Consider the following 16,333-nt stretch of genomic DNA (forward strand, 5'->3'; position numbering starts at 1 on the left):
CATTTGGTTCACCATCTCCATGTATCTTAACTTTTTTTGGTTAGCAGTCTCCATGTGTCTTAATTTTCTTTCATCATCCAATTCTCTATCGCACTCTAATTTCTCTAAGATCTTAGATATATAATTTTTTATTGACCAATAAAACAGTAGAATAACCTTATCCTTCAACCAATGGTTTAACCAAGACCTAGCATTATTAAACCACTTTTACATAGGCTTAACATAGTTTATTTACCAATAATATTATAAATTAACCTTATCCTTTATATAACAAATTAACCTCATTCTTTAATATCCTATGATTGCACCGAGAGGGCCAACCTTATTAGGGAGAATGATTATCTAACTTTTGACTTTTTCATGCCAATTTTAACCAACAAAGGAATTTAAAATACAGAATAGTCCATCAATTTTTTAAAGTACAGCTTGCCACAACTTGAACTGGTAATGGAGAGATTGCAGGTTTAATTGATGACACAGTTTACACGTAATTATGACAAAATTGATTAGGAGGAAGTTAGTCAACGAGAAATCTGAGTTCATGCATCATCATATATAATCGATTTTTAAGTCAAATTACTTGACCTATGTACTCTATTTTGGTTGAAATTTTACCATATATTTTAAAATATTTTGGTTGAAATTTTACCATATATTTTAAAATGAAATTATGATGGCCTCTATTGGACATGTTTGTTTTATTAGTGTGTTTGCTAGGAAGATAAAACTCTACCCATTTGTTATAAGATCCTATCCCCACTGCTCCGTCATTGAAGATAAAACTCTACCCATTTGTTATAAGATACTATCCCCATTGCTCCGTCATTGACACGATGCTCCATGATACTCAGTACAGCCATGCAATAAATTGAAATTTAATTAGAATGTGTGCTCATATAGGTCTGTGTGTATTGGTACGCATGGTTGCATCTTTTGTCAAGTACTTTCTGGTGATTGAAATAAAATTGAGTGTTTAAAATTTGAAATTTCATTAAAAAAAAACTATTTAGATTAATAAATTTAAGATATTAAATATAATAAATATTAGATAATATAATTGTGAAAAAGTGATTGTTTATTTTGTTTTTGAAGATTTTTAAATTGCATTTTATATTTTTACGTCGTAAGGCGTTTCCCTCTGAAATCCACTTTCCTCTTACCTTACATGTCAAAATATGATCCATTTGATATAATGTTAGACGATTAAAATGTTTGATGTTGTTGATAAAAAATTTAGTTATAACTAAAACCATAACAGCCTAGACTTCATCTTTTTCAAGAACCAGTGAACCCTGAAGATAGACGGCCATGGCTTGGGTTGTAGAGTGAAAGTAGACTTCCATGGTTTGCAACAGGCTTGAGTTGAAGAATGGAGATAGACGACCATGGTTGCAACGGGGTTGCAGAATGGAGATAGATGGCCATGGTTGCAACGGGCTTGCATTGCATTGCAGAATGGAGGTAGACGACCATGGTTACAACGGGCTTGCTTTTTAGAATGGAGGTAGATGACCATGGTTACAACAGGCTTGCTTTTCAGAATGAAGGTAGACGGTAGGCCAGCCTGTACATAACTCCATAGAAACCCTTCGCCTTCTTATTTAAGGATAGTGAATTCGTTACAGTAAGGTGAAGCCGAAAAGCTGGAGCAAAAGAAGCACCTCTTATCTTGCTCATATCCTCGGAAATGAATGATATGAAGAACTTCCATTCCTTCTTATTCTGCTCGCTCTATCCCACAATATCTATTTGGTGGTTGGTGATGTTCTTGGATTTCTAATCTTCACAGCTAGAGCCCCTGCTCTTGTTCGTTGTTGTCGGGACCTGTATCCAGATAGGATGTTAGAGAGGCAGAGGCTGGGCATCGGGGATTTGATTTGAAATTGGAAGAACAAAGAGAAGTTCCCATTTGATGACTGGTTGAACAGACAAACTACTTGGCACATAGTATAGCTCCTGTAACAAGGTAGCTTAACTAAATGAAGTTAGACAGTTCTCCTTGTGTGAAATAGTGTTGTGGAGAGAAAGAGAATATGTAGAGGCAAAAGGAAAAATTTTTGTTTCAGTGGGAAGATAGGTTCAAAGGAGAGAAAATCGAGGGTGGGTTTGAAGCTACCAATCCCAGCTTAGGAAGACGCATTTTCTAAGCCAATTCCATTGCCGCTTCCACTGCTGAAGCCCTCTAACATGAATCGTGCCTACAAGTTGCCCCGTGTTCCTCTTGAAGAAGTTAGACTGGAAGATCTCTAGAAGATTTCAACTTTGGGGTGTGGGAGTAGTGGTAAGTTCTACAAGGTTAAGCATGCCAAGACTGAGAAAATTTATGCCCTCAAAATCATTCACGGAAAGCACTAGCTTGCTCTCTGAAAGCAAATAATGAGGGAAGTGGAGATTCTCTGAAGGGCGAATTCTCCACACATTGTGCACTGTTATGGCATATGCTCTACAAATATATGGAGTTTGGGTTTATATTTGGTGGGATGTGCGCTTGGAAGCTTCCCTTGCTTGTCTTCAGGACAGAGGCCTGATTGGCCTACTTTAGTGGTTTTCATTTGTTTCCGCGACCCTCCATTGCCGCCACCTGATGTATCACCATAGTTTCAGAGTTTTATCAGATGTTGCTTCAAAAGGATGCATTACTTCGCCATAATGCACATCGGTTGCTTTCGCATCCCTTTTTGAAGAAGTATGAACAACAAACTTGTGACCTGTCTCCCCTCCTGAGGTATTTACACCTATAGAATTTTGAATTCCTTTCTGTATTTTGATCACTGCAGAAGCTCTTACATAATTTGTTTGTGTTTTTGTGATCAAAAAAAAAAAAAACATGATTAACTAACTATTCTGGACAGACATATCTATAATGGCTTAAAATACCAATTACTTGTTTTGCAGCGCTTTCCGTTGTCTGAAAAATCTTCTTGAATGATGATGATAAGTTTACTTGGACAATGTGCAGTTATATGAATCAAAATCCTTTTTGAATGAGAGATAGGCTACTTGGACTATGTGGATTTTGGTCCCATCAAATCACAAAGGCTGGTCTTATGTTCATGGATCTTTTCTCAACGATCATCATCTTTACAACATTGGATCAGTAAATTTTGCCCAATTTAGATTCTAGAGCGTGAATAATTGGGTTTGAGAGGCAAACACACCTCTGAGCTCACCAAGTTTCGTTGAAACGATATTGCCAGTTTTACAGCCTTGTTAGGCCATTGAACTCAGGGAGTTGGCGTTTTGACTCTTTTGGAAAATGAAACTTTTATTAAAGCCGCCAAGCCTTGAACTACAAGCCTCTGAACTCAAATAGTTGGCACCTTGGCTCCTGTCATGAAGAAAAACTTTATAGCTCTTCTTGTTTGCTAAAATTTCATAAATGTGTAGTGTTTCTAATTTGTCTGGTTTGCTTCTGCATCTTGGATATCACTGCAGAATCTCTTACATGGTTTGTTTGTGTTTGTGTGATCAGAATTAAAAACAAAAAACATGATTACTGTTTGTACCTTGTGTCTGCTGTCCTCGAAGGGGTCTGATATAGGATTAAATCACCCACCATGCCCTGGGTGCATAATAGACAAGTGGAAACCCTCCCCTCAAAGATGGAAGTTCAAAAAGTTTCCTGCTGGGCTTTGTTTCTAATTTTGGAGTGTAGATACTATGATTTTTTGGTGGCTATGAGTGAATAGCATTTGTAAATCATATACTATTACTCTCATACTGAATGGATTTGCTATTGATTATCTGAATGATACTGGCAAGCAACCTAGTTTGAATTGTTACCCTAGTGATTTGGTCAAACCCATACCCTGGGATCTGTTATGTTCATTAATAATTCCCATGATTCTTGTATGATGCCTATATCAAGTCCATCTTGCAGGAGCATGCACACTAAACTAGAGGAAAGCCATGAAAGGCATAGGGTAAGATCATATTTTGAAAAGTATGCTTCAGACAGTAGGATATATTTAAAACATCATATTGGATAGAAGAATCTATTTAAGAGTTCGTATTGCTTGTAGAGTGAAGAAATTATTGGTGTTGGGCTAAGAGTTTTCTTCCATCTCTAATACATAGAATTTGGTTTTTCCTCCTCCCCTCTTTCTCCCTTTGTATCTTCATCTATACATCTATTGCAGTGGCCACTGCATAAATTCCGTCACAGTTTCTATGTTTCTTGTTTTATCTTGTCTGCCAGCATAATATAAGACCATAATATAAGGTCTTAGGTCTTGTTAAGAAAGTGTGCTATATCTTTCAGTTTTTGTGTTTGCTCAATTGTTGCATAATATAAGACCATAATATAAAGTCTTAGGTCTTGTTAAGTAAGTGTGCTATATCTTTAAGTTTTTGTGACTCATTAAAGCATCTTTGCTATTGAGAGGTTATGGGTTCGATTTTCTCGACACTCTTGGAGTTGGGCTCTGTGATTGAGCTGACAGGTAGTGATCTCTTTTGGTGGATCTGAATGATACAAATATTCTATGGACATAGTAGTCACCAATCTTTGAGGTCTATGAACCATAGAAACAAAGTGTGCCATATCTTCAACCTAGGCCAGCACTACTTCAATTCCATGCCATCGATGAACAATTTCATTTTCCATTTTTCCATGAGGATACAACTATATTGTAGTGACCCTTGAGCCATCTTGAAATCGATGAACAATTCGATTTTCCATTTTACCATGAGGATACAACTATATTGTAGTGACCCCTCAACCATCTTGAAATTGCCAGAGTAGACTTTTAAGGTTTTAGTTTTTATGGTTAGTAATTGATACTACAAAAGGATTATTGTGTTTGATAAGTTTATTAAGCTGTCTGGTAATGGCACCTCTTGTAGCTCAATGTTTTTTACCAATTGGTTGGCACATTAAAAATTTAGTTGAATTAGTTTATTGCATTAAGGTGGTTTGTTTCCAAAGTGGATTTTTAGTGGTTGAGTTCTGTCTGTTAACTGATTGCTCCATTGAACTTGTTGCCATTCCATGTTTGCTATTTCAATTCAGTTCAGATTGGGATGTTTTCCTTTTATATGAACTATGTATTGTTTTTGAAGCATGTTAAATAAATCAACAATAAAAATTTGGACTCTACCATATATCTCCCTTTTCAGATTATCCACACCTTCCACTAAGAGATGAAGTTTATATTTATGTCTGTAGCTCCTCTTGTCAGTGGACAAAGGCTACAGAAATATGTTTACGATAAGATCTCAAATGAAATACATGAAGGGCCTTACTGTCTTGTTTACATTCATACCTCTGTTCAAAGGAGTGAAAACTGCCCCAGCATGTCTACTTTGTGGTTGATCTATGAGGAACTCCCTTCGACTTTTAAGGAAAGGCTTCAGGTGGTGTATTTCCTACATCCAGGGCTTCAGTCAAGACTGTTTTTTGCAACCCTTGGCCGTTTCTTCTTGAGCGCAGGGTGAGTATTAAGCTGAGTTTGCATTTTGATTCAAATAATTCATTAGAACTAATTGTTGTAGATTTGCTCATGCAGTTTTTGATGTGTTATCTAGTTTATATTTGAAACCGAAGTATGTAAATCGTCTAGAATTTATCTGGGATTACATTAGGAAGGGACAAATTGAGATTCCTAATTTTGTGTATGACCATGATGATCAACTGGAAGACAGACCTTTGATGGACTATGGTGTTGAAACAGATCCCTTTCAAGTTTATGACATGCCTGCCATTGGATCATCTGATTCTCGATACTCCTCGAGATGGCCTCCTAGGCATTGTGCAAACTTTATCCATCAATTATGGCCATTTGTTGTACAACATTGTATTTTCTTGCTTTTCCTTCTGTATGCAAATGTGAGTGATCCCTTTCCAAGTGACTTCCCTTGACAGGAGACTGTGTTCTTGAGAGAAGGCACTTTCTTGTTTTTCTATTGCAGTTTAGTTAGCAAAAATCCTGGTGCTATAAAATTATGCCATTCCACATTGGCTGTACATATATGCAAATAGTCAAACCTAAAAACATGGCAGCATGTAGTTACTATGCTTTAGTAGTTCATCTTGCCGAAGGTGTTGATGGAAAAAAGGGTGTGTAGTGCAGAAGCATGGTCCAGATTATTGTCATTGAAAAGAAAATCTACTTTTTGTGTTAAAACTTGGCTTTCAAAAGCATGACTAGCACACATTGTCTGAAGGGTTTTTGCCTCAAAGCTAGCCAATTTCCACTACTTGACTGAAGAACTACTCTTAGAGTCAAATTTGTACTTTGACTGCTGAATTAAATTTTGATGTACCTTCTATGTATAGAATAATATATCCTGTCATGAAGAAAAACTTCATAACTCTTCCTGTTTGCTAAAATTTAAAAAATGTGCAGTGTTTATAATATGTCTGGTCTTCTTCTGCATCTTGGATATCACTACAGAAGCTCTTACATGGTTTGTTTGTGTTTGTGTGATCAGAATTAAAAAAAAAACATGATTAACCATCTGTTTTGGACAAACATATTTATAATGGCTTGGAAATGAATTACTTGTTTTGCAGTGCTTTCCCTTCTCTGACAAAATCTTCTTGAATGATAATGATAAGTTTACCTGGACAATGTTCAGTTATCTGAATAAAAATCCTTTTTGAATGAGAGATAGGTTACTTGGACTATGTGTATTTTGGTCCCATCAAATCATGAAGTTTGTTCTTATGTTCATGGATCTTTTCTCAACGATCATCAACTTTACAACATCAGATCAATAAATTTTGCCCAATTCAAATTCTAGAGCATGAATAATTGGGCTTGAGAGGCAAACACACCTCTGAGCTCACCAAATTTAGCTGAAATGATATTGCCAGTTTGTTCTTACTGTATCACACTTGGGCTATATCATTATGCCTATATGGTCGATCTTCTTGTCCATGTAGGGCAACTGGATGATGCACATGCTGTTATTAAAAAGATTCCCTTAAAAATTGATTTTGGGGTGTGGGGACCCTTGCTCAGTGCCTGCAAGATTCAGAGATGGTAGCAAGGAGGATTGTACAGGAAAATTTATATGTTCCATCACCAGAATATGGTTGAGCTTAAATGGTGGGTTGTGGGGAGCCTTGCTCAGTGCCTGCAGGATTCAGAGATGGTAGCAGGGAGGATTGTACAGTAAAATTTATATGTTCCATCACCAGAATATGGCTGAGCTTAAATGGTGCAATTTGCAAATGAAAAGAATTAAAGAGGCAGTAGCAGTTGCATGAGTTGTAAAGAAATTTTATCAAAGACTATGGTCCAATACACTGTGAACAATGATCAGGTGTAGCATTTTGGAGTCACTCCAAAATAAGGCAAATCATCAGAATTCTAATAAATGTTAATATTATTGGATGTTTTAGTAAAGTCTCAATGATGTGTAATTCAATCAAACATAACACAGTCATTTCTCAATCAGAAATGTCTTTATTCCTAAAATAACCTACAATCTACAATTCATGAAAACTTCCCTTGCCTCATTATTCAAAGCTAGAAAACCCAATTCTACATAGAGAGTTGACAAGGAAAAATAACCTAATCATGCATCAATCTCATCTCCATACAAGCTTTTCAAGGAAGTAGAAGTACAATGTCTAAATTCACCTCTTGATTTGGTGTCATAAGTTAACTAGGGAACCTCCCCTCATCGGCTATTATATTAACCTTGTCAATTACATATCTTTCGTACTCTTACATGATGTGACCTCGGCATTGAATTCAAGCTTCAAGCTTCCTGCAAATCTTTTCTCCGCATTGTAAATCCATTTTGATAATTCTCTGGATCCCATATACCATAATGAACTAGTCCCCTGTCCCACTTGTGACTTGTAAGACATTCAAAATAATCTTTTAGCCTACTATTAAAAGGTCTCTTGCCAAAGTTCAAAATCAGATGAGGACTGAAGGTTGGAAAAATTCATAGCCGCGTCAATTTTGTTCATTATGCTTTGGGGTTTGCTTTGGTAAACTTGAAATGTGGCTTAGAGTTCACAATCAGAGGAGGACTGAAGGTTGGAAAAATTCATAGCCGCATCAATTTTGTTCATTATGCTTTGGGGTTTGCTTTGATAAACTTGAAATGTGGCTTAGAGAATGAGCAGAAAATTGTATGATAATATTCCTATATTCAATCAGAAGGTTTGCAGTTAAAATCTCCATAGTATTCATGGGATGCATAGCTATAACAATCATCCGATAAGAATGTTTGCAAGAGATCAGGAGAGCCATATCTAAAATTAAGTTTTTGTATCAAACCATACTAAAGTAACAATATCAAATAAGGAGGAGACATTACATAAGAGAGACTCCAAGACTTGCTAATATTGCTTGTCATAGTATGAAAAATCTGGTTTACCTCTGTATCAGATCTGTAAAGATCTTAGAATGAGATCCAGGCATATTTGTGAAGATTTTTGTGCATATTAGATATAAAATATTTGAGTTTTCGGTTACCAAAGCTATAGATTAAGAACTACATGGATTTCCTTATAGGATGGCTGGTTCGATTTGTATATCAGGATTGCTAGCTTCTTTGTGGTGGTAGTGTGAGATCAATTGGGAATTGCTACTCGTTTCATACTTCAAGGGGGAAATTAATTTCCCAAATATGGTGGTGATGAAGGAACCCAACAAAATCACAGAGAATAGCATAGCTGATTGAATAAAAAAATCAATTGTGTAAATACAAATAACACACCCTACAATGTGATGTCTTCTTGAATATTGATCAATATGAATGATTTTCCTTTCACAGTTCTTGTGTTTTGATTCTTTATGAATAGGAATTGATTCATTCAACTAAAATTGGTATTGTTGATTTTGATGGTACTTCTGTTCTCCAACTTGATGATTGGGTGTTGTGTTGAATTTACAAAGAAATGGTCATTCTCAGAGAGTACAAGGGGTAGAACAAGATGAATCACCAAGTGCAAATGAAGTGATGGCTTCTTTGCCTGATATTGATCAGAAAAACAAACTGGAACTGCCCAAAATTGCCTCTTTCAATGGGTTGTTGGAGAGTGACGATCCTTTCATAGATGGTTTTTTAAACGATGAAGCCATGGATGGCAATGGAAACAACAACAGACTACCTCAAGTCTAGTCCTCCAACCTCTCTCACAACAATTTTAGCAATAACAATGACAACAATAGTGATTGCCGATATGAAGTTGTCCCAAAACAAGAAGAATTAGCAGTGGAGAATGACAAAAAATTCAATTCTCTCAAGAGGACCCTCTCCTTAGCATATGGGGACGATGAAACCAACCCTACAAAGAGATTCAACAACATGCAGAACAACTACAGCTACAACGTCAACAATAATGTTTCAGCCTTGCTTAATTCAATGGAGCCCAGTGACACTTTCAAAAAGCAGAACTTCCTAAGTGCATTGAATGACAATCAACAGAATTTCAGACTTCCCTACATTCAGAACATGCATTGGACCACCTAAGCAACTGCTCATCACAGAGATTTTGAATTCTTTTCAACAGGACTAAGATTGGTATACGTCAAAATTTTCTGGATACTAACTCAAAATAGATTGTTCTTTCTACAACTGATCTGTATAATAGTTTCTATGGTATACATGAAAATTTTCATAATTTGTGCATGGAACGAACAATAGCAACTTTCTATATTCTGTGTATAGCAATAGGTATATACAATCAGTGTATCAGGTGCAAAGAAACTATCTATGGCTTCAGGCCTTTATTCATCAGACCATTGTAGCATTTCACTGTGGTATATTATTGTTTATAGAGGAGTAGACAAGTTGTTCATACAAAATCCTTCCTAAAGATGAGAAGGCTTATACTTCCAATTTCTACATAAAGCAGAAACTTGTATGATAATATTCCTATATTCAATCAGAAGGTTTGCAGTTAAAATCTCCATAGTATTCATGGGATGCATAGCTATAACAATCATTAGATCAGAATGTTTGCAAGAGATCAGGAGACCCATATCTACAATTAAGTTTCTGTATCGAACCATACTAAAGAAACAATATCAAATAAGGAGGAGACATTACATAAGAAAGACTCCAAGACTTGCTAATATTGCTTGTCATAGTATGAAAAATCTGGTTTACCTCTGTAGCAGATCTATAAAGATCTTAGAATGAGATCCCGACATATTAATGTGAAAATTTCTGTGCATATTAGATATAAAAGATTTGAGTTTTGGGTTATCAAAGCTATAGATTGAGAACTACATGGATTGCTTGATAGGATGGCTGGTTCGATTTGTATATCAGGATTGCTAGCTTATTTGTGGTGGTAGTGTGAGATCATTTGGGAATTGCCACTCGTTTCATACTTCAAGAGGGAAATGAATTTCCCAATGATGGTGGAGATGAAGGAACCCAGCAAAAGCACGGAGAATAGCATAGGCGATTGAATAAAAAAATCAATTGTGTAAATACAAATAACACGCCATACAAAGTGATGTCTTCTTTTTCTGTAAGGTTATCATTTTATCAGTATTTATAGAACATAAACAGTTAGCTACAAATATGAAATGTTAATTGGTCTCTGTTAGTCAATTCCAGTTTGTGCCCATATGGAATACTGTCCAGCGTGTTTCTTTGCAAAATAAACACATTGCTAAATAGTTATTTTTCAATAGCGAGTTACTGCTGCAAGTCCACGTTGTAAATGCTAGAGCCTGTGGAAGGAGACCTCCTTATCAGTATATTCTGTGTTACAGAATTCTTGGATTATATAGTTTATTAGATATTCATTGCGGTATACGGCACGTTGGTCGGGGTTAGATACAGTGCATTAGATTCCACCCACAAAGGTAGCATAGTATTTGGTTCTCATTGGTTGGCCACAAGAATTCACAATATGGTACAACAAGTTCTATTGGACGTATACTAATATAAACAATGTACCCTTCTATGTTTTTGGCGACGATAATCGACTATTCATGGTTCCAATTGGATTTATAGTTTAGCCAAGGTTACACCATTTTGGGTTTCGTAATATACTTGCTAATCCTGGATTGTTCATGGTTCCACTTGGATTATGGTTTAGCCAAGTTCTCACCACAATCCAAGAGGTTTTGGCTTTTGTAATATAGTCAACATCAAAGAAAATGCAAACGACCCAGATCCATTAAAACCTTGAAAGTTTGTTCATGAACTCTCTGAATCTGGTATAAAATGTGTACTGTATTTGAAATTTCAATTTTCCATTAAATTAATGGGACATGAATTCCCACAAAGGAGTTCTGAAAGGTGCAATTAAGTTGAGCTTTCAACTTGTCATTCAATTGATGGAAACTGAATATTAAATATAAAATAAATATATAAGAGTAGCATGTGAGTGTCAGTTTTATAAAGAAGATTCTTTTTATTATTAATAAAGATATAGATAGTTAGTTGCATTTTAAAGAGTTATAAATACCAGACTTAAAGGTTGTAAATATGAGTTATTAATTGTTTTTACTCAAAACCTAATAAATAGAAATTTAGCAATTCCTTTTTAATTGAGTGACTCAAATTCATGTTTTTTTAGGTTGAAGGTAAAGACACTAAAGTGGAAAAAATTGTGATGCCAATAATCACAGGGATTGTCATCATGGGGTGATAAGAAATTCAATAGTCCAAGAAGAGGAGGTAGTAGTAGATTCTAAATAAATTAGCAATGCAACAACATAAATGTTTGCAACAAATTTAGAGAGATCCACCTTCTTGAATATGCACACACTACATGGATAATGGATTTCTACACTTTATGCCTTACGGCGTTTCCTTTGCAACATCTGTTGCAAATGCTAGTTATATTTCCAACTATATATATAAAGCACAATAACATAAAGTTAGAATAATTTACATATCCAAATATATATATATTTTTTTAATAATTCTTAATTTTAAGATTAAAATAAACTAATTAATATATAATTTAAATTTAAATTTTTTATATACTGTAATGCATAAATGTATTCACTTTTAAAACAATCAATATAATAATGTCTTTATAACCTTAGTTATTATTTCTTCCAATCCATTTAAAATTTACTGTTAATTCAAACGAACGACCGCAAAATTGTAAATTGATTCTGATTGAACAAAAATTGTTTCCTTGAACTTTAATTTTCGTATATTCGTTTCATAAGAGTGTATTCTCATATGATTTTGAAGGAAGAAAGTGAAAGAAGCAATACAAAACAAGAAGTCGGTAAACTACCATTGCTAAATTTAATAAAGAAATCTCAAACATAGTGGGATATCCAACTTTGGCTGTATTTATATAAAATTTGAGTCAGTTACATATATTACTTTATTCTTTTTCGAGAATTGAAGAGGTTAGAAGGTGTTAACGCTTCGAACATTGGTTCATTGAGGCGGTGACTACAGAGGTGGTGGACGCACTGGAGGTGGTGTGGCGGTGATGAAGTTAATGAGATAATTACATATCTAACATTCTTCCCTTTAATTATCTCACCAAAAAAATTTGTTGAGGATTTTCTAAATATGTCTACAAACTGATATTGTAATATTGTACAACTCCAAAAATATTGTCTTTAGTTGTTATTACTTTTCTTTGGGATTTATATAAAGTGGGCATTTTTCTTTTCTCTAATTATTTATGTCCAGATAAAAATAAATCCATATATCAAGGTAAATGGGCACCATCCATTGTATTCGCGAGTTCTCTAGGAATCATTTTCACCTATACAATTCATTAATCATGTTAAACTCTTCCTAACTTGATCCTTTAAATTATGATTCCATCTCACATTTTAACTTGCTCGATTACACATGAAGCTTAGATAGAGTACACCTACCACCCTCTTATCTACCTAGTGGTTAATTCCACAACTTAATATCACATAGTCATCCTTTTGGAGTTGTTATTTAGACAAAAAAAAATTAACAATTATTTAAGGAAATAAAATAATGAATCGTTGTGAAATAAATTTGAAATCCGTATTGGAATTGGGTATGCACATCTTTATCGGTGAGTCCCTGAAATAAATAACCATTGACTTAAACGAACGTCCATCCTCCATTAATTTTAAATAGTAACTATTAGAGTTGCAGGATTTCCCATCCTCCATTCATTATAATTAGATTTTTTTACCTTTAATTTGAAAGACACAAAACAACATGTAGCTAAAACTACTAAAAAACAAAACATCATAATTCCAAAGCCAAGGATAGTTATAATGGTCTTCTACTACAACAAACCACACAACTACTACTGCAACAGAATATGCAGCTACAATTGCTTTACAAGACTGACTATGCATACATTTTGTATCCATTATCATTTCAAATTATACAAAATCTATTTTCGTAATTGCCCTTTTAAGGAAACTACACAACCACTACTGCAACAAAATATGTAGCTACAATTGCTTTACAAGAGAGACTATGCATACATCTTGTGTACATTATCATTTCAAATTATACAAAATCTTTTTTCGTAATTGCCCTTTAAGGTTGAAGGTGTTATGGTAGTGGCCCCCCTTTGAAGAGAGTAATTTTATCCAACACTACCCTTTAATTATGGAGGACAATATAACTATGAATCAATGTAACCTAAACATGCATGCTGGTCTTAAGTTTCGTCTAGGCTAACAATGACTCAAATACTTTGACATCAACTCTTGCACTAGATTTTTTTCTATTCTTCTAGATCTTGTATCATCTAATTGCTTCATCTTTGTCCTTTCGTTGTAGGCTCTAACTTGAGGAGTCTCTTCATTTGTCTTTCCAACTCTTCCATTGTTATATATTTGATTATCATGAAAACATAGAAAATCATTTTAGATTGTCAATTCATGTCTTTTGCTTCTAAAAAAAGGAGTTTTTGTGTGGATTGATGCTACATGTCATCTTCTATAGTTTGCTTTTTATCATCAATCCTTTGATTATCAGTTTTCTACAACATAAGTCCATAACATAATTTTATCTCTTCTTAGATTCATTACTAAAAAATTTCATTTATCCTATTTTTTCTCACTAAGCTCTCTTTCTATAATCATTCCATAATTATCCTATGATGAATCCCTATTAAGAATTGAGATTTCAAATATTGACAAATATAGTTATCTTAGAGACCTAACTCAAAATAAAATAACTTATATTATACTAATTCAATTAATTCAATAAATTGAAAAATATATTTAATTTTAATTTTTTGAGAAACCAATTTTTTTACATATATCACATTTACATAGTATCATTTATTACTATGCGAAATATAAATAAATTAAATATATTTCAACTTAAATTGTAATTTTATAATTACAACTCAAAATTCACTTTTCACAACTAAATAAAGGAGTGTTTTTCCATCTAAAATTTTAAATAAAAAATATTTGAGGATTCAATTTTTTTTATAATAAATATCTTATTATAAGCAATAAACGCGCATTATATTCCCTGAAAATAGGGTACCTTATGTAATCTTCATTATAATAATACAAAAGTGTAGAAATTTTGCGATGGCAAGTTGTGCAGATAGAGAATCTTTTGGATAGCCGTCCTTTATGGGTTATTATTTAACGTTCCACAAAAAATGAATCCTTGCGAAAAAATTTGAAATCTGTATTGGAATTTGATATATCTTTTTGGGCGAGTCTGTGCAATACATAACATTCTCCAATTATTTGAAATAGTAATAGTTGAGTTAAACATCCATTTGATTTGTTTTTTTTTTCTTTTCAATAAATTTATCCTCTATCCAGTGAGACCATGGGATTTTAATTGTTGTAACCTTTTAGTCCATGGAAAAAGATTGAGATTGGAAACATGGGCATCAATAGCAGCTGGATAAAAAGAAAATTCCGAAGTTCCCATAGGATTATAAGGACAATTGCTCGTTCATTTTCAACCAGTTAAAACACAAAATAGATTAAAAAATATTCCAACTTCACCCCTTTAGGCCAGCGATATTTTCGCAGATATACATAATAAATCTAAGCATTCCATATTCAAATCAATCAAAGTTGAGCAATTATTATATTTGCAGACCATGGGAGCCCACTGCCCTCAATTTTTCTCTGTGCACATTGACTAACCACGACTCTGTGGTGATCATGTATTTTCCTCTCTCTTTCCCTGTTCCATCTCCATGTTGACTGAGCTTGACTTTGTACTACGTATGGATTTTCCTTTTTCCTTCGGTTTCACATTGGCATCCACTATGACAAATTCCTATAAATCCCAATCCATAGGGGAAGGAGGTGGCGCTCTTGGAGCAGAGGAACCAATGGCAAAAGCCCAGAATTCTGAAGAGAAAACAAAATGCCACTAGATTTCTGCACGTAATCCAGGCATAGGCATTCATATGCTTGTGTCCTGAAAATCTATGTTCAGCTATTCTGAAAATGTATTTGGTTACGGAATTGAGCAATGAAATCATCGCATCTCTGCCTCAATTCATCACTGCTCTCATCCACTGTCACCATTAGTTCAGATTCCACAAAAGCCTGATCCCGGGCCATCGAATTTTTCATGTCAGAATCGTCTTGGAGTTTGCCCTATGTCATACCATTAATGCGGCTGCGGGTGCGCTTAGCAGGTGGTTGTTTCTGCTCAGGTTGTGTAACAGTAAGACTCATGGAAATGGAATTAACGCATTCGTTTTTTCCAGGAGCTTCTCTGCTTTCCGTACCAGTCCCCTCCAAAGCGTTCTGCTGCTTTGGCCAGGTTTCAATTTCCTGCACATATGAACTTGAATCTCCATATTGATCAGTACTGGAAATCACACAGAACAATCCCGATTGGATGGAGAGAAGAACGATGATGATATTACACAAAATCAACCAGAAGACTGAATCAAGACGCCGAAGCTCAACTTGGGTGAAACAGCATATGGGAATGGAACTTAGCAGAACCTCCCTTACAGCTTCCCACTCCCTGATGATGAGAGCCAGTGAGACCAACATCATGGGCACAAGCATATGAATGTCTATGCCTGGATTACGTGCAGAAATCCAGTGGCACTTTTTTTTCTCTTCAGAATTCTGGGCTTTTGCCATTGATTCCTCTGCTCCAAGAGGGCCACCTCCTTCCCCTATGGATTCTGATTTATAGCAATTTGTCATAGCGGATGCCAATGTGAAACCGAAGGAAAAAGGAAAATCCATACGCAGTACAAAGTCAAGCTCAGTCAACATGGAGATGGAACAGGGAAAGACAGAGGAAAATACATGATCACCACAGAGTCGTGGTTAGTCAATGTACAGAGAGAAAAATTGAGGGCAGTGGGCTCCCATGGCCTGCAAATATAATAATTGCTCAACTTTGATTGATTTGGATATGGAATGCTTAGATTTATTATGTGCTTGGGGGCAGTGGGCTCCCATGGTCTGAAAATATCGCTGGC

At 34.9% G+C, this 16,333-nt stretch overlaps 1 protein-coding gene and 1 pseudogene across 1 annotated transcript; one reads left to right on the forward strand and one right to left on the reverse strand.

Moving 5' to 3' along the window:
• The first annotated feature begins 1,471 nt into the window (after window positions 1-1,471).
• Window positions 1,472-5,860, forward strand: LOC149232324 (uncharacterized). Its single transcript, XM_089381881.1, has 4 exons — window positions 1,472-1,554; window positions 2,280-2,354; window positions 5,163-5,432; window positions 5,527-5,860. Exons 1-4 carry the CDS (start codon window positions 1,472-1,474, stop codon window positions 5,858-5,860), a joined length of 762 nt encoding a protein of 253 aa, XP_089238007.1.
• A 9,457-nt stretch (window positions 5,861-15,317) lies between these two features.
• LOC149232325 (uncharacterized) lies at window positions 15,318-15,986 on the reverse strand (annotated as a pseudogene).
• Between the last annotated feature and the right edge of the window lie 347 nt (window positions 15,987-16,333).

The sequence above is a fragment of the Pinus tabuliformis genome, chromosome J (genome assembly GCF_031772625.1).
Source record: "Pinus tabuliformis cultivar Carrire ecotype Pingquan chromosome J, CPIR1, whole genome shotgun sequence".
NCBI classification, from domain to species: domain Eukaryota; kingdom Viridiplantae; phylum Streptophyta; class Pinopsida; order Pinales; family Pinaceae; genus Pinus; species Pinus tabuliformis.

Bases quoted from the DNA above. Each gene is read 5' to 3' on its own strand.
- LOC149232324 (XM_089381881.1), top strand. From the start codon at position 1,472: ATGGTTACAACGGGCTTGCTTTTTAGAATGGAGGTAGATGACCATGGT. The intron at 1,555-2,279 runs GTAGGCCAGCCT...GTGTGGGAGTAG, and splicing joins TTTCAGAATGAAGGTAGACG to TGGTAAGTTCTACAAGGTTA. The intron at 5,433-5,526 runs GTGAGTATTAAG...TGTGTTATCTAG, and splicing joins CGTTTCTTCTTGAGCGCAGG to TTTATATTTGAAACCGAAGT.